Source organism: Meriones unguiculatus, chromosome 10 (assembly GCF_030254825.1).
Source record: "Meriones unguiculatus strain TT.TT164.6M chromosome 10, Bangor_MerUng_6.1, whole genome shotgun sequence".
Classification (NCBI taxonomy): domain Eukaryota; kingdom Metazoa; phylum Chordata; class Mammalia; order Rodentia; family Muridae; genus Meriones; species Meriones unguiculatus.
Window position 1 is genome coordinate 119,825,531 of NC_083358.1, and position 25,808 is coordinate 119,851,338.

At 46.0% G+C, this 25,808-nt stretch overlaps 1 protein-coding gene and 1 long non-coding RNA gene across 2 annotated transcripts in view; one reads left to right on the top strand and one right to left on the bottom strand.

Annotated features, from left to right (window-relative positions):
- The window catches only part of Smarca5 (SWI/SNF related, matrix associated, actin dependent regulator of chromatin, subfamily a, member 5), a 35,370-nt gene extending 30,964 nt beyond the window's left edge, over positions 1-4,406 (bottom strand). Inside the window, exons 1-3 of the mRNA XM_021648612.2 lie at positions 3,839-4,406; positions 1,347-1,421; positions 179-345 (exon numbers count right to left, since the gene is read on the bottom strand). Of these exons, the coding sequence (XP_021504287.1) occupies positions 179-345; positions 1,347-1,421; positions 3,839-4,012 (416 nt within the window). The 5' untranslated portion in view covers positions 4,013-4,406. The remainder of the gene's footprint in view (positions 1-178; positions 346-1,346; positions 1,422-3,838) is intronic.
- Positions 4,407-12,128: 7,722 nt separating this feature from the next.
- On the top strand, positions 12,129-20,613 carry LOC132656995 (uncharacterized). Its single transcript, XR_009594843.1, has 3 exons — positions 12,129-12,450; positions 16,965-17,206; positions 17,505-20,613. It is a non-coding gene; the product is annotated as an uncharacterized LOC132656995 (long non-coding RNA).
- Positions 20,614-25,808: the final 5,195 nt, after the last annotated feature.

A 25,808-nucleotide genomic window follows, 5' to 3' on the forward strand; every position in this document is an offset into this window, starting at 1 on the left:
AACATAGCTGTTACAATTCATAAAGCATATGTTATAAAAATAAGTCAAAGTATCTATTTTAGATACTTAGACACTGATGGCCATACCTGTGAAGCCACAGAAAATAAATTTAAAACCTTAAAAAATAGAATTTAAAAGCAAGTTTGGTTTAAATTATCAAATATAAACTACTACTCACTCGCCAACTGAAAGCAAATTCTGTTTTTCATCCTTTTTCACCCGTGGGCGCCCTGGTTTCATCTTCAACGGTGACGTTGGAGTCTTCTGGGCAGCAGGCTGAATGAAATGTGCAAACAGCTCTGTCTGCTTTAATAAATATTCAAATCTATTTGCTCGGTCAGTTTGCTGCAAAATTTAAGAGATATTTTAGCAAAGTAAAAATCAATTTCAACATGTCTGTGTGATGAACTCAAGAATCAAAGTGAACATACTACTGAAACAGGAAACATGGGTAACTCTCAAAAGCACTTTGCCAAGTGACAAATATAGGTTTTAATACATATGAATATATGAAGTGCTAACTAACGATTTAAAGATGGGAAGTGGTAATGCGCTAAGGGCAGGAATGACTGATTGCAAAAGAGCACGACAAAATATACTCTACATTGTGCTTACAGTAATGCTTAAATGAAGTGCTATTTCCAAAACTAAATTTCAAGTGCACTATCATTTAATAAGTTTACAGTCTAAAGGAAAACCCAATTCAGCCAAAAAGAGGGTAGTCAAGGCTGAACAGACCAAGAAAAAGAAACAAGAAGAAGATGAGAATGAAGAGGATAAGGAAAGACAAAGATAAAGATGAGTAAGTTGGTTCTAGTGTAGTTTATTTTCCTTTTCTATAAAGCATTTAACCCCCTGTACATAACTTACCCCTTTCACAAAAAAAAAAAAAAATTGAAATGTGAGGCTGTGTCATATTTAAACAGTACAGTGTCTTTTTTGGTAGCGTGAACACACTCTATAACCCTGTCCTGGTGGTATTTTCAATAGCCACTAACCTTGCCTGGTACAGTCTGGGGTTGTACATCTGCATGGAAGTTTAAGCAGGTTCTTGTTGGTAGACAGCACGAATTAGTTACATATGGGTTTGGGTTTTTTTTTTTTGGGGGGGGTTGTTTTTGTTGTATCTTCAGTTGTCTCTGATGCATCTTAGGCAAAGCTAATTGTTCTGTTAACTGACTACCACTCTGTGACTTGCAAAAACAACTGCAGCTGTTTTGCTGACATATTTTGAATGCTTTTAAGTAAATACAGCATTTATTAAAACACTAAACACAGCTGTTTAGTAGATTTAATCACCTTAAGAAGAAAGTTCATTATATACTATTCACATGTCTAGAACATACCATTTTTTCTTCATATGTAGGATCTGGTTCTTGGATTTCTTTTTGCTTCCCAGGTGATGCATCATCAAATACTTCCTGGTAGGGGAGGAAAAAAATCATCAAACTGTTTAAAGACTGTCAATTCACTGCCATACATTGATATCTTTATGCATAATAATAACAATAACAATAATAATAAAGCATTCTAAATAGTATACTCTTGCTCCAAACTCCCCAGGAATTTAATGGCTACCACATAACCTGACATGACACCTGATGGAGATAAAATAAAATATTATGGGGTAATCACTTTTCCCAATTATAAACTGTATAACTGCTTCCATAATAAAAATATTATCAGTAACAGCCTAAAGCAAAATTACTTTCTATACAAGCCAAATGGCAAGTCTTTATCTTTTAAGACAAACTAGGTCACATGAATGTGAACAAAGTTCCTTTTTTATTATAAAATTCCCCATCTATCTACTGTGCTATTTTATATATGGAAGGCAGCATTGGTCACAGATTTCCACTAGTTATTTCCACATTGTCCATAAAGATCCTTAAATTGAACAGCCTTAGTCTGGTGCTAGGTAGTAATAAATATGTCATTCTTAGAAATGCATTCATTCTGACATTCAAATGCCACAAGCCAAGTGACAAAACCTCCAAGTCTAACTTACAAAATTCCTGCCAGTACACATTCAAGAAAAAGTTCACCCTACAAAAATAATGTGTTTCCCAACTGCAGATACTACTTCTTCTATAATTCAATGTCCTTTTTTCCAAAACATATCTAAGGTCATCAGATAAATTAGGCAACCACACTCAGCTCAAACCTAATTCTGATTCTAAATTCAGTTAAGACAATGAAAAGCAGACTGAAGATAATTGTCTTGAAATAAAATAGGTGGGCATGGTGACACAAGCCCTTAGTTCCAGCACTGGGAGGCAGAGGCGGGTGGATCTTTGAGATGGAGGACAGCCAGGTCTATAGAGCAAGTTCCAGGACATCTAAGGCTAGGCTACACAGAGAAACCCGGTCTCAAACAACCAAACAAACAAAAACTATGACACAATCAGAAAGAAAATGCGTGAAGCATAAGAGAGAAAAATAAAAATTGATATTCCTATACTAAGACTCAGTTTTCTCATCTAATTACTGAAAATACCACTTCTTTCATACCGCAGGTGTTTTAATTCATGCTTATAGTTAAATTTCATTTTAACTGGGGAAAAAAAAAAGCAACTCAAAAATAAAAGTATTTCATTTCGGTTTAAAAATTCTCAACTTCAGGACACCTAACAGAAATACAACCTACAGGGAAAATGTGTGACTCCAAGTTACAACCACAAGTAGAACCTGCAAAGCTCAGGTAAGCTGAGTGCATCTCTCTGTAGAGAACTGTACATTTATACATAATTTCCTTCAGTGTCACTGCTGTCCAGACTCCTTTATATCATGGAGCAGAAATCTAAGAACGCAAGTTAAGAATCCCCGAAATTCAAGGCCACTTAAAGCCTTAAAAGGGGGCATGCAAATCGAAACTGCATTCACTTCAAATGGTATACTAACGCCTGCACTCCCCACTAAAAGTTATTTCAAAGACTAACAAACATGTCAGTTCACCCAAGCCGCGCCAATAAAAGTGATGCAGGCCGCACTATCGTTTCCATGTAGTGTAAATTCTGCACTAAGGTTCATTTCTTCCCATCTGAGAATTGAAACTCACAGAAATCTCCGGACTGCAACTACAGAGTACTTCAAAACAAGTCCAAAGCGAAGAATAAAAAATTGGAAGCAATAACTTTGTTCTCAGGCAACTCAGAGCCTGGGAGCACATCCAAGAAGACCTGCCTGGCAGCCCCCCTCCTCTCCAGCCTCCCCCCCCTCCGGTATTGTCATCATCTGGCCCACTCGAGACCCAGAAGGTGGCTCCACCGCGAATGAATGGCTGGGGGCCCGGCCCCGCCGCGGCGCTCCCATTCATTAGACGGGGATGCAGGACAGGTGCCGCGGCTGTCACGCTCGCTCCCCTCCCGGCGGAGCAGGGCCCGGGAGGGGCCGCCCTCCCCGCCCTCGGGCAGCTGCGCCCCGCTCATCCCCGCTGCGCACCCGGCCCTCCGGCTCTTCGCCATTGTTTCTGCCCAGAGCAGGCAGATGCCGCCCCCGCCAGCAGCGGGACGCGGCAGCGGAGGCTCAAGCCCCGGCCGCGACGCGGGGGAAGGTCGCGCTCGCCCGGGAGCCCCCGTCCGGAGGGGGCCTCGCCTCGCCCTTCCCCGAAGTTTAGTGCAAACTAAGCCCTCGGCCCGGGGGCGCCGGGCGGGCTCCGGGGGAGCGTGGGGGCGGGCGGGCTCCGGCCGCGGTAATCGGGAACATGTGTTCGGGAGCGCGTCCCGCGGCAGCCGGCCGGGCGGGGGGGAAGGAAGGCGACGCCGGGGCCCGCGCCCGCCGCTGCCCCGCGCCCGCCGCTGCCCCGCGCCCGCCGCTGCCCCGCGCCCGCCGCGCTCACCTCCATCTCGCCCTCCGCGGGGCCCGCGCCCGCCGCGCTCGGGGCCGCCGGCGCCGCGCCGCCCTCGGGGCCGCCTTTGTTGCCGCTGCCGCTCCCGCCGGCGCCCGCGGCCGCGGGCTTGGAAGGCGCGCTCTCGGGAGGCGGGGGCGGCGGAGGCTCGGCCGCGGACGACATGTTCCGGCTGCGTCACCCGCCGCGGCCACGGGCGGGCGCGGGGCAGCGGCCTGGGCCTGCGCGGCGGCGGCGTCCGGGGCGGCCGGGGAGCGAGACCCGCCCGAAGCTCTCACGCGCGGCGGCTCCGCCACCGACCCGAGCCGGCCCCGCCGCGTCGCTCGCCCCTCGCCGTCCTCTTCCGCGGGGCTCCGCTCTCCACCGGCGTTTACCTCACGGCGGGAATCACGTCGACGGGGTGGGCGGGGCCAGCGGGGTCACGGAGGTCAGGGAGGGCGGGCCGACTCCGGAGGAGGCGGAGGGCTGAGGGAAAGGGAGAGGAAAGCGAAAGGCGCTCCGAGGCCTCCCGGCGCCGTCTCCGCTCCCCGACTGCTCAGCTCCTCCAGCCAACCAGGACGGCCGCCTACGCCACCCGCTCTCGACCCTCGCGAGAGCGCTAGTTCCCCCCGCGAAGGCCGGGCCGCGAGGGCGCAGGCGCCGCCCCGCCCCGGCCCCGCCCCTCGGGCCCGCAGGCGGGGGCGGGGTGGGCGGGGCCTCGGGGCAGCGCGGCGGCGCAGGGTCGCTCGCCGGCGTGGGCCTGACGCGAGCCGCCGCCCCGGCGCTCCGTAACGGCCGGCGGGCTCTCGCCGCGCTACCGAGGCCTGTGCGGGAGCGGCGCCGCTCCAGGTGTTGAGCCGGGCTGGCCTCCTGGCCCCGCCGCCCTCGCTCACGCTCGCCGAGGGAAGAAGCCGCCGCGGACGGAAACCGCGGTGCACTCAGCCCCGCCGGTCTGCGGCGTCTCTGGGCGGCAGGCCGAGCCGGCACGGTCCCCCTGGGGACCCCCGGCCACAGGGGAGGACGGTGATGGCCTGCCCTCCCCGCACGCGTCAGTGCGCGCTCGGCTCGTGGAGAGAGTTCGCCTAGTGTGGAGGCGCACGCCCTTCGTCCCCGCACCCGGGAGGCGGAGTGCTGAGTTCAGCCTGCTTTACCGAGCGAGTTCCGGGACAGTCTACACAGAGAAACGAAGCAAGTTAATCGAGTTGCTTCTCTACCGGGCCTTAGGCTGACATGGAGGCTGCTACGGCCCCGTGTCCCCTCGTACAGAATGCAAACGCGGCTCCGATCACCCCCCACCTACGCCTCCCACAACAAGGTCTTTGTGATCCTAATCCCGTTCGTGACTTAGTCACCACCTGTATTGAATAAAGGAAGTCTTTTCAAGAGTTAATTGTGTTGAATTTTAAGTCTCTTGGAATAAGTAATATATAAATTCAAAGAGTTTGAACTAGTCGAATATTCTAATCAAAACTGAGATCTGGAAAACGCTCTCACTTAAAATACTGTTTGGCTCAGGTGGTAGAGTGACTGAGGAGTGTGATGCATAAAGCCCTGGGTTTGAGTTCTAGCACCACTTAATTCTGAGCCCAGAATTCCAGCACTTAAGGAAGTAGAGACAGAAGGATCAGAGTTCAAGGTCGTCTTTGGCTACTAGGCCAGCCTAGATTAAATGAAATCTTCCCTCCACAAATAAATGAGGAGATGAAAGAGATGACTCAGATTAAGAGCACTGGCTGCTCTTTCAGACTACCCTGGTTCAGTTTCCAGCACCCACATGTCAGCTCCCAATTCTTAGGGGATCGGACACCCTCACACAGACATACACATATGCATAATTTAAAATAAATCTTTTTAAAAAGTTAATAAAAATATTTCTTAAGCTATAGCAATGCTTACCTACCGATTCGGTTAAATACAATAATTCTCATAGACTTCACAGTGGCAAAAAGCTGATAAAGGGCTAACATTCAACATATCAGTATTAGAAGTATTCAGGCCTCGAGAGATGGCTCAGAGGTTGGGAGCACTGGCTGCTCTTCCAGAGGTCCTGAGTTCAATTCCCAGCAACTACAAGGTGGCTCACAACCATCTGTAATGAGATCTGGTGCCCTCTTCTGGTGCATAAGCATACATGCAGGCAGAACACATAATACATCTAAAAGAAATATTGTACTCCTATAAATGAACTATTAACATTTAGCAGTCATTAACATGAAGTACTGTCAGAAAAGTTTTAGCACTTCAAAAATGTGTCCAAACAAGTGTATTTGTGGAATTACTAAAATTGGTTGTGGCTGTATATCCTAATTCTTGTCAGCATTTTTAAAAAGTATTTATTTTGTGTGTATATATGATAGGGAGGTGTGTACCCATGCCACTGCTCGTGTGGAGGTCAGAGGCCAAATTCCGGGAGTTGGGTCTCCTGTCCTGTGGGTCCTAGAATTGAGCTGACTGGTCATCGGCTCAGCAGCCACTTTCTCCACTAGGCCACCCACAAACCTGCACTTCTTTCTTTAACAGATATGTTGTAGTGAAGGACTTTTTTCCTGCTTTCAGGGAGGTGTATGATAAAGCTTGTCTGAACTAGGGTTTGGAGGTGTATAGTTGGCAGATAAAGCTTGTATGAACTAGGGTTTGGAGGTGTATAGTTGGCAGATAAAGCTTGTATGAACCAGGGTTTGGCTCAGTTGTAGAGCACGCTTCCTTACCATATCCAGTCCCTAGCACAAGAAGGAACATATGTGTACTCAAAGTAGTTAATGTGATGTTTAGAAATACGGATGTATTGTGAAATGATTAGTTAGTTGATTAGCCCATTCACCATTGAAGGCACTAGTTTTTTAAACTATTTTATGTGGGGTTCCTTAATGCTGCTACTTCCCTTCCAGCAAGCACTCAACCCTAGGTAGGAGTGAAAGAAGGTTAGTGGGGAGAGGGGGCATAGAACTCTGTAGACTTAGTTCCTGCTGTTTGGGATCATAAGGTTCTTTTGTGCCAATCTCAGTCGTCAGGATGTCCGGCCAACCAGCAAATGCAGCAAGTAGCCTTCTTTCTTCAAAGCGAAGTGTTATCAAAGCATTCTCTCTGTCTCTTTCAAGGCACCGTGCCTTCTCTCTCTGGGCTCTCTGTCAAGAGTCCTCAAAATTAAGCTCTCAGAGACCGTGACCCTCTGCATGTGCACGAGGCTGTTACCAGTTGCCACAGACCACACCCCTGCACAAGGCATTTATCAGCTGTGGACAAACTAATAGACAAACTAAAACCCCACACTTGGGATTAAAACAAAAACATGTTTACATAACATAACTGAGTTTTAAAAATAATTCCATTACACACCATCATCTCATAATTACTGTGTGTGTGGTGTGTGGCATATGTCTGTCTGTCTGTGATATTTAAGATCTGGTGAAGATGTGGCTCACGGTACAGAACTTGCCTGGCATGGCATGCAGAAGGCCCCCGGGTGAGATAGTCCAGCCATGCAACAATAAATGAAGGGGCTAGGGCTTGGCTCTGTTTGGTAGAGTGTTTACCTGGCATGGAAGAGGACCTGCGTTCAGTTCCTCAGACTACACACAACAGAGCACAATGGCACACACCTTTAATGCCAACACTTTGGAGGTATAAGTAAGATGATCAGAAGTTCAAGGGTGTTCTTACCTACATATCAAGTTCAAGAGCAGCCTAGGCTGCTTATATAGACCATTTCTCAAATAAATAAATAATAGTAATAAAAGGTAAGCAAAGTTTTTTTTATTGAAAATAAACTTTTTCATAAAATATATTCTAATTACTGTTTCCTCTCTCCTCTACTCCTCCCAGTTCTTCCCCTTCTCTCCTCCAGCCTAGATCCATATCTTTTCTGTTTCCCATTAGAAAACAAATAGGCATATAGAGAATAATAATAAAATAAGAAACAAGAGCAAGGACTTGAGAGATGGCTCAGAGGTTAAAAGCACTGTCTGCTCTTCCAGAGGTCCTGAGTTCAATTCCCAGCAACCACATGGTGGCTCACCACCATAACCATCTATATTCAAACCTGATGCCCTCTTCTGGCATGCAGATGTACATACAGATAGAGCACTCCTCTATACAAGAAAAAAATCAAGAAAGAAAGAGAGAGAGAGAAAGAAAAGATTGCCATCAGCTTGGGCTATAGGGGAAAGAAAGAAAGAGAGAGAGAGAGGGAGGGAGGGAGGGAGGGAGGGAGGGAGGGAGGGAGGGAGGAAGGAAGGGCAAACATCGAATAGGACAAAAAAAAAAAGAAAAAAAAAAGCACAAGAAAGTGGGCAGTGGTGGCTCACGCCTTTAATCCCAGCACTTGGGAAGCAGAGGCAGGCAGATTTCTGAGTTCAAGGTACATAGAGTGAGTTCCAGGACAGCCAGGGCTACACATAGAGAAACCCTGTCTTGAAAAACAAAAAAAAAAAAAGAAAAAGAAAAAGAAAGAAACACATATAGATATAGAGACACACACATTTACACACAGGACTTCCATAAAACCACAGAACCAGAAGCCATAAAATCTAAATAATAAATCTTGAAAGAAAGAAGATCAAACATCATATGGGGGGGGGGGGGGGGGGAAAAGCCCTGACACAACATTATGAGACCAAAAAACCTCCAAAGATGCCATTAAGTTCCTTTTGTGCTGAGCATGGGGCCTACCATCTTGAGTGGTTGGTTTCTTCAGTGAGACTCACTTGAAAAACTAATTTTTCATTTGCAAGCAGTCATCAGTTGGAGCTAGGGGGGTGGGGGCCTGTGTCCACCTCTCTCAGCTCTAGGACCTCATAGGAGGCAGATCTGAACAGGCCCTATGCATGCTACCACAGTTTCTGTGATGCAAAGGGTTTCGACCTTCCTAACCCTGCGACCCTTTAAACAGTTCCTCATGTTGTAGTTACCCCGAACCATAACATTCTCTTCATTGCTACTTCATAACTGTAATTCTGCTACTGTTATGCTCGTACTCAGGGGTTGGAGGTTTAACTCAGTGATAGAGTGCTTGCCACTGGGTCCTGTCATCAGCTCTGGGGGCAAAATTAATCATAATGTAAACATCTGTGTTTCCAATGGTCTTAGGTGACCATTGGGTCACCTGTAAAAGGGTCATTACAAAACATGAGGAGGTGATGTAAAAGGGTCATTAAACTGCACCCCCAAAGGGGTTGCACCCCAGAGGTTGAGAGCACCTGGTTTAGAAGACCTTGTCTCCTTAGTGTCCTCCATCCACTCTGGCTCTTAGAGACATTCTACCTCCACTTTGGAGTTTCCTGAACCCTGAGGGGAAAGATCTGATGGAGACACCCCATTTGGAGTGGAGTATTCCAAGGTCTTGCTGTACTTTGTCCATCTGCTGTGGGAGGAAGCTTCTCTGAGGATGACTGAGCCAGACGCAGAACGCTGTCATTTTATTGCTAAGTTCCTTTATCAGAGTGGTAGGATTTGGTTTTCCCATAGGTTGGTGAACTCTCTGGTTAGGTTCTTTGTCACCCAGGTAGTGTCTGGTAAAATGGGCCTTAAATCAGATTTTGGCTAGTTACTCCCAAAAGCTGTAGGCCACTATTGTGCCAGCATTTGCAGGCAGGACTATTGGGGTAATCTGTTTTGTGCACTATGTGAAGGTTGTCTCTGTGTACTCAATTATTGATTGCTAAACCAGTAGAGAGCCGAGTACCGGCTGGACTTTGATATTGTTATTCTTATGGCTCATCACCTCCTCATGTTTTGTAAACATTCACCGTCCACACTTGCTAATTGGCTTAATGAAGAGCTGATGGAAAAGAAGAAAATGGGAAATAAAATAAAATAAAAATAAAGAGCTGACGGCCAATACTAGACAGGAGAGGAAAGGCGGGACTTCCAACAGGTGGCATAAATGCTCATCCTTCTGCCTGGAACAGCTCAGAAGACTGGCTGAGTCATGAATGTCAGTGCCGATAAATCTTGTTGGCTAGCTGATAATCATGATTTACTATTACCTGCTATCCTTTCATATGGTATGGATGAAGGTTTTTATATAACAATTTGGTTATACAGCCCAAATGAACTTATAAAAGTTGACAGATGCCTTTCACCTGCTCAAATATTCAGCAGAAAATCATCTTCAGCTGATTTGTGTACACCAAACATTCCATACTGTGTTAATGCAGAAATGTTTTTACCTTTAAAAGTTCGTGTGTTTTCAGAGCAAAAAGACCAGACACCAATGAACAAAGCAAGTAGTCCAGATGATCCAGCCCACAGACTGCTCCAGTTGCCATATCCTAAAAGTTGCACTCAGGACAGCTTCAAAGCAGCTAGCTCAAATGGTCCAGCCTTAGAGAGTGCTTCAGTCAGGACTTCAGTTAAACCCTGCACTTTCCTATCACACAGAGACTAGACAGCAAATAATACGGCCAGCTCTCCCAGTTCTTCTGCTTCATCTAGGGTGCATCGTCACCAATAGCCTTTTATAGGCTTTCTTCCTGATGTCAAGCCTCAACTTTCTTGCATGACCCTTCAGCCCTGGGTCTTCAGCTGCCGTGGAGGCTGCACCTCCACAAATGGCCTCTCTTGGCCTCCCTTGGAGCCAAGTCTAAGCTGCTCTCCATGGTGCCTTCATGCCTTCAAAACCAGTACCACCTGGTTTTACACATTACCAAGTCCAGCTGCCAGCAGGAGGTACAACGCTGGCTGCTTTTGGAACACAGCTCCTCTATGCTGTCAGAAAACACTCTCCAGATTTCTCCCAGTGATGTCAGTCCAGGGCCTGGGGGCCATGCAATTCCTCCCTTTGAGGCATCCAGGCACCGAAGAACACAGGTGCAAGACCTGAAGAAGTGAAGCTTAGCTGGGAAGGTGGGTTTATAGGTCCCAATGCAGCAGAGAATGCCGAAAGGGAGAAAGCCTTCTCTGAAGCAGTTTTCAGTGAAACAGCTCTTTTATTGATACAGCTTTTCCAGTAATCCAGCTCTCTTTATTTGGAAGAATGGGTAGGGGTTTGGGGTGAGTTGAACATCATTGGCTGGGGCTGAGATGCTGAGAATGCGTCATTTGTATGAAGAGGAATTCCAGGTACTAGGCTACCTCCAGAATTGTGAAGGCTACAGGCACCAGAGCATACAGGCACAGAACAGGGAGGGAGCGATCCTTATCCCTGCTGGTCCCAAGACTGGGATTTTTGGAGTTTGAACACATCTCAACTTCATTCTTGCTCTATGTTGGTTTTCCCAATCGCACACAATCCGCACAGTGACGCTGGTCTCTTCTTAATCACCACTAATTTCTTAGCTCCAGCTAACCAGCAGCAATTGTCCAAGGAACATGAAGTTTCAAGTTCGTAGTTTTGGTATCTTATTAATCACAGCTGAGTCTTCAGCCCCAGCTAGCCAGAACCACGTAATCTTAAATCAAAATAGAAACAGCCCTGATGGTCTTTAATCTTCCCTCTGAAATGCCAGGCCTCCATTCTGTGCACTGCTCTCAACATTCTTATTTTCCAAGCTCCTAAAGAACATTCCACTAGGCTCTTAACACTCAATGACTCTTGTAGTCCAAGGTTTCAAAGTCCTTCCACAGTCCTTCCCAAAATATGGTCAGGGTTGTCACAGCAACAACCTACTCTATTGGTACCAACTTGTCTTAGTTAGGGTTTGCTGTGATGAAACACCATGACCACAAAGCAGGATGGGAAAATGGTTTATTATAATCTGGTTTGCATTTCCAGATTATAGTCCATCACTGGAGGAAGTCAAGACAAGATCTCAGAGTTGGAACCTGGAGGGAGGAGCTGATGCAGAGGCCATGCAGGGTGCTGCTTATTGGCTTGTTCCTTGTGGTTCTGCTTCCTTATAGAACCCAGGACCCCGTGCCCAGAGGTGGCTCCACCCTCAATGGGCTGGGCCTCCCCCACTGCTTACTCATTGTGGACCTTACGCTGGATCTCATGGAGACATCTCCTCAACTGAGGCTCCTTCCTCTCTGATGACTCTAGCTTGGTCAAGGTGACACACAAAACAAGCCAGTACAGTGTCATTAAATAAATATATAATAAATAATATAAAATTAACAAATATGTATTAATATAATATACATTTATTTAAATAGATAAACAGACACAAAATAAACAAATGCATATTTATAAATATATTCACATAATGTTAATATAAATTTTACATAATGTGTATTTTTTAAGAATGGAAGTGGGCATTTGTCCTGAGGCTCTGGGTGATGCCCTCTCCCCTTCCCCCTTGCCTCCTGATGGTTAGCAGTGTTAGAGAGCTCCATCTGGTGGTGTCTATGTGGGAGAGCTGGGGCACTGATCAGCTCAGCTGCCACCCAGGCCCAGACCCAGTGCTTTGTTGGCACGCCCCAAAATCTACCCACCCCCCATGAATTGTCAGAGAGCAGGAAAGGAATGGTCCCGATGATCCAAAGCTGCAGGAGCTCCGTGACACAGGGTAACAGCAGGATAACCAGGAGCTGCTCCAGTGAGGCTCCTGTGTTGATGGTGTGGCAGAAGCTGAGGCCTCAAACCAGTCCAATGACTCAGCACAATGAACATTTGCAAGTGAAGATGTGTGGACAGAGGGGGACACCGTGGGACACACTGTGACACTCTACAGCTTCCATGGCAAGAGGTTTTCGATGTTTTGCTTATTTTTTTGTTTGTTTTATTTTGGTTTTTTATTGCATGGTTGCAAGGGCAGAGGGTGGATGGGAAGGGACAGGGAGATGAGTGTGCCTGGGGTGCATGATGACAGAAAATCAATAAAAAGTTAAAAAAAAGAAACAGAAAAGAGAAAGGGAAAAAAGAGGTAGCACACACCTTAAATCCCAACTCTCTGGGGGCAGAGGCGGGCAAGTCTCTGAGGTTGAGGTCAAACAGACATACACAGTGAGAACTTCTCTTGAAAAAAAAATGGAAAGAAGATTTTCCAACACCAGCAACCAACAATAATACCTTGTTTTGAGAGACCAAAAGATAAATTAGCAGCTATTAAGACCTAAAGTAGGTACTGTAGAGAAGTTTAGTAATGCCCTGAGGAGAAGAGCCACCTCACTGCATTCTTTCCCCACGCACTAGAGATACAAGTTGCTAGGAAACTGGACCATCCCCCTAGGGAGGGACACCTGGTCATTAATGATCTGGGAACCTTCCTATAGCCAATCAATTCAAAATGTAGCATTTTGACCAATAGATGCTTGCCAGGCAGGAATCGCCCCTGCCTTGGGCATGCTGGGATGGGCCAGAATCTATATATCACCCAACTAACCTGGGTGCAGCGCGCTCAGCTCCCACCATTTCGGTGGTGGGTGTTGTGGGCCCAAGCTGCAGCTTGTAATTTACAATAAAAAGACAACGGAGTCGATTCCTGTAGATCTTTTGGGGGCTCTCAAACTGGGTATAACAGTTTTTAATCCCTTTCAGGGTTCTTGCTGTTGGTTATTTCTCAATGTATGGATAGGATAGCTAAAGAGAATCGTTATACTCTTAATAAACTGGATAACTAAGACTTAAATACATCTCATTCATGCTCCATCACCAATCTTCAGCGGCCTGTAAGTCAAGTTCCAAGAGATCTGACTATCTCTTCTGGTCTCTGAAGGCACGTGCAAACTTGTGCCATACATTCACACAGATACATACACATAAGTAAAAGTAATTTATTTTATGCATATGAGTGTTTTGCCTTCGTGTATGTATGTGTACCATGTGCATGCCTGGTGTCCATAGGGGGAAAAATAAAGCATGTTTGCTGCTTCTCTGGAGTTATAGATAGTTGTGAGCCATCACAAAGAGTTCAGTTCTAGGTACTCATGTAGTGCCGGGCATTGGGGGAGGGGAGAGCTTACAAGGAGAAACCAACCTGAGTCCATTTTAAGATTAGAAGCCATTTTGGTATGATTCAGAATAGGGCTGCACCCCGCCCTGTAACTTTAAGTTGCTCTGCACCTGATGTTCTAGGGAGATTTCCTTAACTGCTCTGTAATGCTTGGTCTTGATTCTGTAACCATGCCTCCCTTCCCCACACTGTGGATTTTGTCCTATAAAAAGGGTATGGAAAATTGGCTTGGTGCTGATCTCCCACTTAATGGGGAGACAACCACTGGCTGTCTCTCATTTACAGGAATAAAGCTTGCTTTGATTTGTCCATAATTTCGGTTGGTGGTCTTTCTCCTTGTTAATCTCAGGGATTAACTGTTATGCCCAGTTCGTGAGACCCCCAAAGACCACCAGGAATCGACTCTGCTGAAAATACGTGAGGGTTTACTTAATACAAGTTTGAGCCTGGGTAGCAGCAACCTCCTTGATGAAGAGGAGGAGTACGGCGGGGCAGTCTAGGGAAACAAGGTTTTTAAAGGAAAAAAAAGCAAGCAGGGAGTTATATGCATTGGCGTTACATGATTGGGTAAGGGAAACTGACTTTTGAAATGATTGGTTTACTTTAGGCACCAAGTCCATAAATGGTTCTGGCCTGGCCATGTGGGCTGGTTTCCTAGCAACTGTTTCTCTAGTGGGCAGGAAAAGAATGCAGTAAGGCTAGTTCCTCTCTGCAGGTGGCTGGACATGTCTCCACCTAGCTGGCTTTTGTTCAGGCTGTGCTTTCAACTTTAAACCAATAACCAAAAAAATCTAATTTTTAATTCTTTGGTCTCTCATAACAACAACTTCTTGTAACTCCAGTTTCCCCAAGGATCTTCCCTTCTAGCCTCCTCAGGACCTGCACTGTAGTGCACAGCCCATGCCCCAAGACAAACAATTAAAAACAATACAAATCATCAAAACTATCAATACTGGTCCAACTAGTATAACCTAAGCTTAATTTTACAGTTGTGTCCAATGCCCATCCCATTTCTCTAGCACTTATTTCTCTGGCAATGTGGTAGGCACACATAAGCCTGGGACCTCCGTAACTAGGTTTTCTTTTTTTTTTTAATTTTCTTTATTATTATTGTTATTATTTATTACAATTTATTCACTTTGTATCCGGACTGTAGCTCCTCCCTCTTCTTCCCCCAGTCCCTCCAGAGCTTTATGTGTTATTTATACAGCATGCATAAGAGGACATTAAAGTATTCTGCCAGATCTTAGGGTCCCCAAAGACCACTAGGAGCTGGACCACATATGCAAGAGCAAAGAGCTTTATTTCGTGCTTCAGTTCAGTCTCTCCATCATCCACCAACACAGTGAATCATAGAGGAGAGCCCAGAGCCACTGCATGGTAGGGTTTTTATTGGGGTTTGAGCGAGGACCAGGAATTCCCAGCTTAGCAGTTACACAATTGGGTGACATTCAGCAAGGACAGGCTTGCTACAAAGCGATTGGCTGACTAACATAACTAACATTGAGTGAGCTATTTATGGACCTCAGGAGTGTTAGGTTGGTGGGCTGCCTGGCACAGATGCCCCACCCTGAGAGAAGATACCTTCTCATTCTAGTGGTTACCTCCAGGCTATTCCTGGAGGGAACTTTATGATATTGTTCCTGGGATTGGTGACCTATAGCCTAGTTCCCAGGACTGATGGCTTTTTTTTGGGGGGGGGGGGGGGTTAGGCCTAATCCTCTCAGTAGATGGCTGTGAGCCAACCTGTGGTTGCTGTGAATTGAACTCAAGGCCTTCAAAAGAATAGCCAGTGCTCCTAACCTCTGAGCCATCTCTCCAGCCCCATCACTAAGTTTTCTAAGTGTTTTGGTTTGGGTAAGACCATCCTTTCCTAAATGGTACAATATGACTTGTTATAGATGATTTATTTTACATTCAAACCTTTTCAATTTTATCTCTTAGTGGTTTACCTTGTACAAGGTTCAAACCAGTCAGCTATAAATCCAACACGATTGGGGAAAGGGCTCCCGAGGGAGGCTCCACCCCAGGAATCCACCCCTGTCTGGGCAGGTGGCAGTAGTTTTCTTGGTAGGTGTGGCCACATGTAGTTTGCCTTTGCTCATGTAGTTTGCAGCTCTAATAACTTTGTAAGGGATGTATTGTTTAGAGGAGAGGAGAATGGAATGTACTTGCAAGTGGAAAGAGGCGCCATGGTTAAACCCGCAAAGCTGATCAGGCCAAGTGACGATCTCTAGGCAGGAGGGTTCACCTTAAGATAATGTGCTTTTCCTTCCCAGAATCCCTGTGTCCTAGTACAGTCCCTAAGAGCTGAGCTGCCTTGAGGTATGGCTGGGTTTCAGCAGGGCAGAACTTTTTTCCCCTTTCCATTATGTTTTTAAACTACTCAACTGACTGGACTCCCTTACTCTCTTTCTGAAGCTCCCTCCCTGCCTGTGGTTGCCAGTCAGTGGCTGACCCTGTGCTTTCTTCTCCTTGTCCTCCAGGCAGCTTGGAGATTTAAGGCTCGCCGGCCCTGTTTTTTGTTTTGTTTTTTTAAATAAATACATTGCCCTTGAACTTCCACCTGAGTCCTTTTTAATTCTTTTATTAATGAAAATTCACGAAGAAGCCTTGAAGGAACTGAGAATGGCAGGGTGGCTCCATTTTGTTTCTCAGACTCTAGTGGAAGTTGACTTAAGTTGACTGATGTTGGAGTGACTTGACCCCCACCTTTGGGTTCTGAGAAGGGTCACATGGCCCTCCATCCATCAGGATGTCGTGGATACCACAGAATGTGTAAATAGATAACTATAATCAGGCCTCCACCCCACAGGTTGTCATAAATGCCACAGAGTGTGTTAGTGGGTCCTCCACTCCACTATCCTACAGATATCTTAGCTATCTGTCAGTTTGACCAGGTGGCTTGGAACAATTTGCCTAAAGATCATCTCGATTGCTGAACCTCCCCCCAAAACAACAACAACAACAACAACAACAACAAAAAACAGAACAAAAAACAACTTACCCTTCCCTGTAACTCCAAGGCTTGGAATTCCCCACTTGCTGTTTTTCCCTTTAAAAACCCTGCCTCCCTGAGATTCGGGGCCTCACTTTCTAACCTGCTACGTCAGGGAAGATTGGTGGCCCGAGCTTAAGCCTGAATAAAGATCCTAGTGTGATTTGCAAGGGACCCAACTCCTAGTGGTCTTTGGGGGTCTCTTGAGTCAGGCACAACAGCCTGAGTTTCTGGCGTCATCTGACAGCCCTACTAGGATTCCCCAATATTTCAAGTGACATGTTCCCCCTGCCTTTTCTTCAATTGGCAGAGAAGCTGAACCTGTCCCTGCACCCAGACAGCAAGAAGAGCGGGAGGGCACTCGGAGAACCTGGCGGGAGCCCTGAGACTAGCTGGGGGGGTATGAAAACGATACATTGTTTGTATGTACGACATCGTCGGACAATATATCAAAAATACTGCCAAAAAAGCACAAGAAAGGAATCATGGTGATCGGTCATCTGGCGAATTGGCTAGATTCCACAGGGCTGAGAACTAAAGCAGTTGGTGAAGGTGAGTAGGTGGAGAAAATGGTCCCTGGGAGGTCCAGGTAAGGTATGTATGTGTGAGGTATATATGTGAACGATGGCTGAAAGGAGGGAGAGGAAGGGAGAGGGACTGTCACCATGGCAGAGAGAGAGTGACCAGAACGGGGATGCAAGGCTGAACAAAAGTCTACAGAGAGAAGTTACAAGAAGGGAGGATGGGACTTTTCTGAGTGTCTCACTAATACCCCTGGCTGCAAATCCCAGCAGTCAGGGGGCAGAAGCAGGTGGGTCTGTTTGAGTTCATTGTCATCTTGTCTTTGCAGGGAACCCCTGTCTCAAAAAGAAGAAAACAAGAAAAGAAGGAACTGGTATTATGAGCGGGGCATAACTGACTTGTTGAAGGCTAGAAGGGTAGATCATTTGGCTCCAAGAACATTTTGTAGTGGATGAAACCGGATAAAATTATAAACTGAGTGAAGTAGCCAGGTACAACAAGGGCAGAGGCCACAGATTCTCCTATCTGCAGACTTGTCTATCTTGGTGTGCCTGTGGAAGTCAGGAAACCAGGAAGGGCACGAGGCGAGGGTGTGCTTTAAGGAAGGAAGCTAGAACACCGGTGACAGTGGCAGGGCTTCAGGGCCGGCACACGCAGCTGAGGCACCTTTAGAACCAGAGGGATCTGACCTTCAGGTTCTCCCAGCACCCCCCAGTCCCTACCTATTAAAGGGCTCAGCTGGCATACCCGCCCCTATATCTTGAACTCTAGCCCAGGGGCGGGGCTTCCCCTCTCCCAGAGGCTCTTCACTGTATAATCCAGACATCTTGGTCTCTCTCTGCCTCTCTCTCTCCGGGTCTCTCTCTCTCTCTTTCTCTCTCTCTGCCTCCCTTCCTGCCTCCCCATCTATCTCTCTCCTCTCACTCTTCTCCTCTCTGTCTTCGAGGGTACTTTTCTGTCTCTCCCTACACAGAAGCTTCCCTGGCCCCATTCCTTGAGACCCGAGAACCCTCCTCAAGCTGCGTTTATATACTTCAGCTTGTCTTGAATTAGCGGAAAGAATGATAACGTATCAATGGTAGAAAGGGAGAACTGGAAAGATTTGAGCATGGAGAGGAGGAAGGGAAGATACAAGGAGATGAGCTGGAGTACTAAAACAAAGGGTGTATGCAAAGGCCTCCTGGAAACCTAAACCTGCCATCTTGTGACACAAATAAAAAGCAGGAAAGAGAAACTGAAGGAGTTGTCCCGCCTTCCCAGCTGGTGGTGCTGTGCTGAAAGGCCTTGGGTTACTCAGCCAGTTCCACTCCCAAGCGTGGAACAGCCACCCTAACCATGACACGAGCCTCTGTTGCTGAAGACACGTCTCAGGTGCACCATCTAGAGCCCTCTAGCTGGAACTGAGTGTGGCGTTTCCTCTCTGCTGACGAGCTTTCAAAATGCTAGCATTTACCCTGCAGGATAAGGGTTGGGAGGAATCACAAAACCGACCCTCTGGGGGGTGTTCCCGCCTGAGCAACCATCCCCTGGTACCATAATCTGGTCAACAAGCCATGCTGAAGGAGGCCATAGGTTCAAGGATGGGGTCAGGGGTTAATACTGTTCTTCAACTGAATCACGAATCAACATAGCAGCAAACTACTTTTTTTTCTCCTGGTTTTTCAAGACAGGGTTTCTCTGTGTAGCTCTGGCTGTCCTGGAGACCAGGCTGTAGACCAGGCTCTGTAGACCAGACTGACCTTGCACTCACAGAATCTGCCTGCCTCTGCCTCAGAAGTGCTGGGATCAAGGTGTGTGCCACCACCGCCCGGCAGATGAAGAGACTTGCTGCCCAAAATGCTAAGGAAAAATGAAGGTTGAGGGCCCAGCCTTAAACAAGACATCCACACTACTTCTATGAGGCCCGGGGAGCACTAGGAAGGAGGAGCAGGAAGTGTGTAAGAGCTGGAAGACAGAGTGAAGGGCTGCGGAATGCCATCCTCTATGCTCAGCACAGCCTTTGCAGTCACGAGGCCACAACTGCAATTACAAGAGATGGGTCTGTGAGCAATCGGTGTGAGGAGGACGGTGTGCTTGGTCCCCCTCACAGCCAAACTATTGGACTCTGAAAGAATCTGGGAGAGGGAGAGGTCATGTCTGACCCTACTAGGCCGCATTGGATAGTTCCAGACCCTCAAAAGGACAGACAGACACCTTGTGAGTCCCAAAACAAAACGAATAGATGTGAACATGAGAAAGAGACTGGGAGAGGGTAGGCTGGGAGAGGGTAGTAGAGAAATGGGAGAGAGCGAGGAGAATGGTCAGTATGTATTATGTACGTGGGCGAAACTGTCAAAGAGCAAATGTAATTAATAAAACATTTTCAAAGAGAACCTTTTACAATCGTAACTCAATGAGAGCAGAGCACTAGGAGTGTGTGCCAACTGTCAGAAGGTCCTGAAGATTCATCCACAAGAGGGCGCGGTTAACCAAATAAAATCACAGTGACAGACAGGCAAGATCCTTCAGGCCGACCTAACTGAAGTCCATTAATACATGTGAATTTGTCCACAGTAACACAGACTATCTCAGAAAGATACATAACTTGGATACGGGAAGAAGAAAACGCGTTCACGTTTTGAACACATGACTAATATTTATTCAAAACATCATGTAAAAATATTGTTATAGGAAACAATACTTTGTGAATTTCTTACAGGAAACGATTTTGTGAACTTCTTCAGACTTATGTATGAATTTTTAGAAAGGGATGTGAGGAACACATTATGAAGAAATCATTAAGATTTTTTTGCAAACCCTGCTACTTCACATTATGAACGTTTTTGTTTTGTTTTACACAGTTACGCTTTGGACAACAGAGTTTGTTGTTGTTGTCATTTGCATGCAGTATTAGGCCTTTTTTTGGCACTCACATCCTATGTATCCCTCCATCCTCCCTCCATTTCTTAATACCTTTCCCCTCTTGTGGTCTCCTTTAGAGTTTCATACCCTATACCCATGCTCACATCCACATAGACCAGGCTGGCTTTGAACACCCAGAATCTGCCTGCCTCTGCCTCAGAAGTGCTGGGATCAAAGGCGAGTGCCACCACCTCCCGGCAGATGAAGAGACTTGCTGCCCAAGATGCTAAGGAAAAATGAAGGTTGAGGGCCCAGCCTTAAACAAGACATCCACACTACTTCTGTGAGGCCCGGGGAGTACTAGGAAGGAGGAGCAGGAAGTGTGTAAGAGCTGGAAGACAGAGTGAAGGGCTGCGGAATGCCATCCTCTATGCTCAGCACAGCCTTTGCAGTCACGAAATCACAACTGCAATTACACGAGACAGGTCTGTGAGCAATCGGTGTGAGAAGTTTGGGCCTCTTGTATAATACTCTCCAGATCTATTTTCTGTCCATTTTATTTTGTACTGACAGATGAATAAAAATTCCATTGAGTGAATACCACATTTTTATTGTACATTCATCTCTATAGCTTCCATTTTCTGGCTATTGTGAATAGAGCAGGAACAAGCATGGATTGAGGTACCTCTTTGGAGTCCTTTAGGAATCTGCCAAGAGTGGCAGAGATGGTCGTATGGCAGTTTTATTTTCTAGAGTTTGAGGAACTTTAATATTGATTTCCATAACTGATTTCCCCACATCCTACAAGCATTTGTTGTCAATTGTTTTCCTTTCTCTTTTTTCGTTTTTGTTTTCCAGACAGGGTTTCTCTGTGTAGATTTAGCTGTCCTAGACTCACTTTGTAGACCATCCTGGCCTTGAACTCAAAGAGATCTTCTTGCCTCTGCCTCCCTGAGTGCTGGGATTAAAGGCGTGCACCATCACGCCCTGCCATTTGTTTTTGTTTTTTAAGATAGAGTTTCTCAGTGTAGCTCTGGTTGTCCTGGAACTCACTATTTGGACCAGGTTGGCCTCAAACCACAGAGATCTACCTGCCTCTGCCTCCTGAGTGCTGGGATTAAAGGTTAAAGGTATGTGCTATCCTGACCAGCTTCAATTGATTTCTTGATCATAAGCATTCATATAAGCACAAAAAGGCAAAACATTATTGAGAAAACAGTGTAGAAGTCTTTACAAGATTTCTAAATTGTATAGAGGCACTGCAACTGAGATAATGAAATATTGTCATAAGAGAAGAAAAACACACCCAATGGCATAAAAGCAGAACTAAGGCTATGTGGGTGCTTAACTCAGGCAGTGTGGCTCCTTCTAATAAATACTGGCGGACATGAATGAAAAAGGAACATGTGTCAGTGTTCAGTGTTCTATAGCTGCAACTGTGCAAGGCAAAACCATAGAATGCTACCAAGTGTAGAAGAGCAAGCTTTTAATCCCAGCACTCAGGAGGCAGAGGCAGGAAGAGCTCAGATTCATGAATAGCCTGGTCTGTTGGGAAATGGTTCTGTGCACTGTGCATTCAGATGCTGATTTCAGTGCATGGAGATCTGGTTGCAGTGCTGACGTGGGCACTGTCATTTCTATGAAGAATCTCCTGTCTCAAGGTTGTGTAAAAATTGTTCATCTTTGATTGGCTAATAAGAAGCTGATCAGCCAGGCAGGAGAGGAGAGGAGAGGAGGCAGGAGTTCCGATCCAGGTAGGGATCAGCAAAGAGGGAACTAGAAAAGGTTGAGAGAGAGGAGAGGTCACCATGAGAAGTTTGCCAGAAAGACAGACAAATGGAGCAGAGGCAGCCAAGGTGAGACGAAGATGGAAAGTAAAATGGGGCTGGGGAGTAGCCAGACTAATATAGATGGCTTAAACTAATCAATATCTGCCCAGGGTAGTGCTTTAAAGCTTATTGATACATCTAGTAAGTCTTTGTGGCATTATTTGGGATCTAGAACAGGATACAGAAATTGTGGTACATTTACACAATGGAATACTACTCAGAAATTAAAAACAAGGAAATCATGAAATTTTCAGGCAAATGGTGGGAACTAGAAAAGATCATCCTGAGTGAGGTATCCCAGAAGCAGAAAGACACACATGGTAATACTCACTTATAAATGGATATTAGACATATAATATAGGATAAACATACTAAAATCTGTACACCTAAAGAAGCTAAGCAAGAAGGAGGTCCCTGGGTAAGATGATCAATCCTCATTCAGAAAGGCAAATGGGATGGACATCGGCAGATGGAGAAAACAGGGAACAGGACAGGAACCTACCACAGAGAACCTCTGAAAGACTACCCAGCAGGGTATCAAAGCAGATGCTGACATTCATAGCCAAACTTTGGGCAGAGTGCAGGGAATCTTGTGAAAGAAAGGGGAGATAGAAAGACCTGGAGGGGACTAGAGCTCCACATGGAGAACAACAGAACCAAAAAATCTGAGCCCAGAGGTCTTTTCTGAGACTGATACTCCAACCAAGGACCATTCATGGAGATAACCTAGAACCTCTGCACAAATGTAGCTCATGGCCCAAGCGGGTGTCCTAGTAATGGGAACAGGGACTGTGTCTGACATGAACTCAGTGGCTAGCTCTTTGATCACCTCCCCCTGTGTAGGGGGCAACCTTACCAGGCCACAGAGGAAGATAATGCAGACAGTCCTGATGAGACCTGATAGGCTAGGGTCAGATGGAAGGGAAGGAGGACCAGTGGACTGGGGAAGGGGCATGGGAGGAGAAGAGGGAGGGCAGGACTGGGAGGGGAAGTGGGAGGCAGCTACAGCTGGGATACAAAGTGAATAAATTGTAATAAATAAAAAAATTTAAAAATAAATAAATGCAATTAAAAATAAAAAATAAAGAATAAAAAGCCCTACATTTATTTTTACACTGGCCTACATAGTGAGTTTCAGGCCAACCAGTTCTCACTATGAGGTGAGACCATATTTCAAAACAACAAAAACAACAACAACAAAACCCCCCTTCACTGCCAGCAGCAACAACAAAAAACCAACAATAATGCTTATATAGGATAATTCTTGGGTTTGGAATAAGAGGACAAAAATGACTACTGCAAAATGAAACCTCAATCAATTGTAGGCTCTCAAAAATGAAGACCACCAATTAGAAGAATAAAAGAGAAACACACCACAGGCTTGCTTTTGGGCATTTAAAAATGTTTGGTAGAGCAGCCACAACCCGAAGGCCAGGCACGGGACAATTGGGTGTCCGGGTTGAGGAACCGCTGGTCTTGAATCAGGGTGCAGGAGGCCACCAGCTGTTGGTTGCCACTGTGCACCACCTTCCCCACAGAGCAGCTGTTTGCAGGTGTACATCGCCTTACCTATGGGTTGGCAGCGACTGCTTTACCTACGGAATAGATTGTTGGAGGTGAGTCTAACGTGTGCAAAGGCAGCAACCTGCACAGTCCTTGCTGCAATGAAAGCTAAAAATGTGGCTTGTCTAAAATTTTCACATTTGGGGTGTGTGTGTGTCTGTATGTGTGTGTGTACTGCATATGTGCCACAGTGCACCTGTTGAGGTCAGAGGTCATCTTGTTGGGTCCTTTAGATCAAACTTGGGTAGTCAGGCTTGCCTTTGTCATGTGACCATCTGTTTATACACGCAGTTTCCGAAGTCTACAAGAGAGCACTTTGGAAAGGCTAGATCAGCAGGTAAGCAAGAACCACGTTAAGACTCCATCTATCCTTGACATGGTTGGTGTTTGTTAACTACAGGGTTGTCACAGTGATGTCATAGTGATGACAACCCTATAGTTGCTGAGGCTTTTGCTTCTCCTTCCTGGTTACCCTCCTTCTCTGCCTCCTTGAGTGCCATAGAGGGGACCTTGCGCTGAACCCTCTCGGGAAGGCTGACCCTGTGTCTATGGAGTGTTCAGGCTACAGGTGGATTTTAGCCAATGGCAACTCACCAGTGAGGTGCCCCGGTTTAGGGTTCCTCAGAAACTGTGAGCCTTGCAGGTCTGAACAGCAGTAGTTATGCTTTCCTACCCAAGATCCAAGTGCCTTTGGTAAAAGCCTACACTTTCCCTTGCTGGGTTTCAATGTCAGCTCTTCTGTGTTAAAAAAGTGATCGTAGTTTCTGACCATTGAGAGTCCATTACTGTTAAAGGTTGTCACTCAGCCCAGGTCGGCTCCTTTAATCTTTCTTTGCAGTCAGCAGGTGACTTCACTCTAACTGTCTTCCATTCTGCCTCAAGTGTGCCAGAAAGGAGAGCTCTTCCTGTTGACAGCAGGAACAGTTCTAATTCTGATTCTAAATCTAAAGATGCCCTGGAGATGCCATCGATCTGTCAGCACACAGCTGTGTCCCCACCCAGACCCCATTCACATCAAGGTGCAAACTGACAGACGCTCAGGATCTGCCTGCATTTGGAGATAGTTTTGCTGTGAGTCACATGTGAAGTGTCCCCACAGGCTCAAGAGTTTGGACACTGCTGTCCAGCTGCGGTGTTGTCTGGACGGTCATGGAAACGAAAGAAGGCAGGGAAGGCCAGGGAAATAAGATTTGATCTCTGGATCCTACAAGGTGGTAGGAGAGAAACAATGCCTGAGGGTTGCTCTCTGACCTCCACGAGAGTGTTGAATATATGCACACACACACACACACACACACACACACACACACACACACACAGATTAAATACATATGTACATATATAGGTACATAATTAAGAATTTCACAATGAAATTTCATTCTTAGCGGGAAGCTGTGCCCTGCTCAGTAAGAAGGCACTCACTATTTTAGCTCACTAGAGATCTCAATTCAGTGATTCCTGGAAGACAGAAGTTACAGCCAGCACAAGTAGAAACACAGTTCACTGTCAGTAAAGTTTCAGAAATTCACCAAGACTAAATCTAGGGAAAAGAGAGAGAGAGACAGACAGAGGGACATACAGAGAGAGACAGATAGAAACAGAGAACTCTGAAGCAAGGACTAATCCATTTCCAATACATTTTGAAATTACTGCTTAAAACCCATGTAAGGGTTTTCAGTTTAATGACACAGCATGTGTCCAGGACTCCACATGTTCTTAGTATGAAGGGCTTATTACCGGAAATTTAGAATTGTTAACTTTGAATGTTTAAATTGAGCCATGAGTAACAGCTGCAAATAGAGAGGGGTGTGTGCTTTTGTATGTGTGTACCACAAAGACTCACATACAGGGATTAAGATGCTGAGGGAAATAAATTAATACTTGTGATCTTGAGGTTATAATTCAGGAAACCATCAGGTTAGGTCACCAGAGCTCACAAAATTGCCTTTTCAAGTGAAAGTCTGCTAACCCCATCGACTCAGTAGTGTGCTGAAATCTGTTACCGATGGAATTGAACCTAAAGAAAGTGTAGAGAAGACAGATATATGTTGCAGTTGTGGTGATACATAAGCAAGTGTAGAAAGCCCTCAAACAATGACTGCAGTCGGCTGGCAGTGGGGCTCCGTACTCCAAGGCACGGTGTCCACAATGTCAGTCTTCACCATAGCGTATCACTTCATAGTTTGGTTTTTGTTAGCTGGTTTGGCACCTGCCGTAGTACTGGGGGGTTGAATTTAAAATCATGCACATATTAGGTGTCTTAGTTACTATCCTATTGCTATGAAGAGACTCCACGACCAAGGTAACTCTTATTTAAAAAAAGCATTTTATTGGGGGCTTGCTTACAGTTTCGGAGGGTTAGGCCATCATACAGGAAGTAGACAGGTGTGGCATTAGAG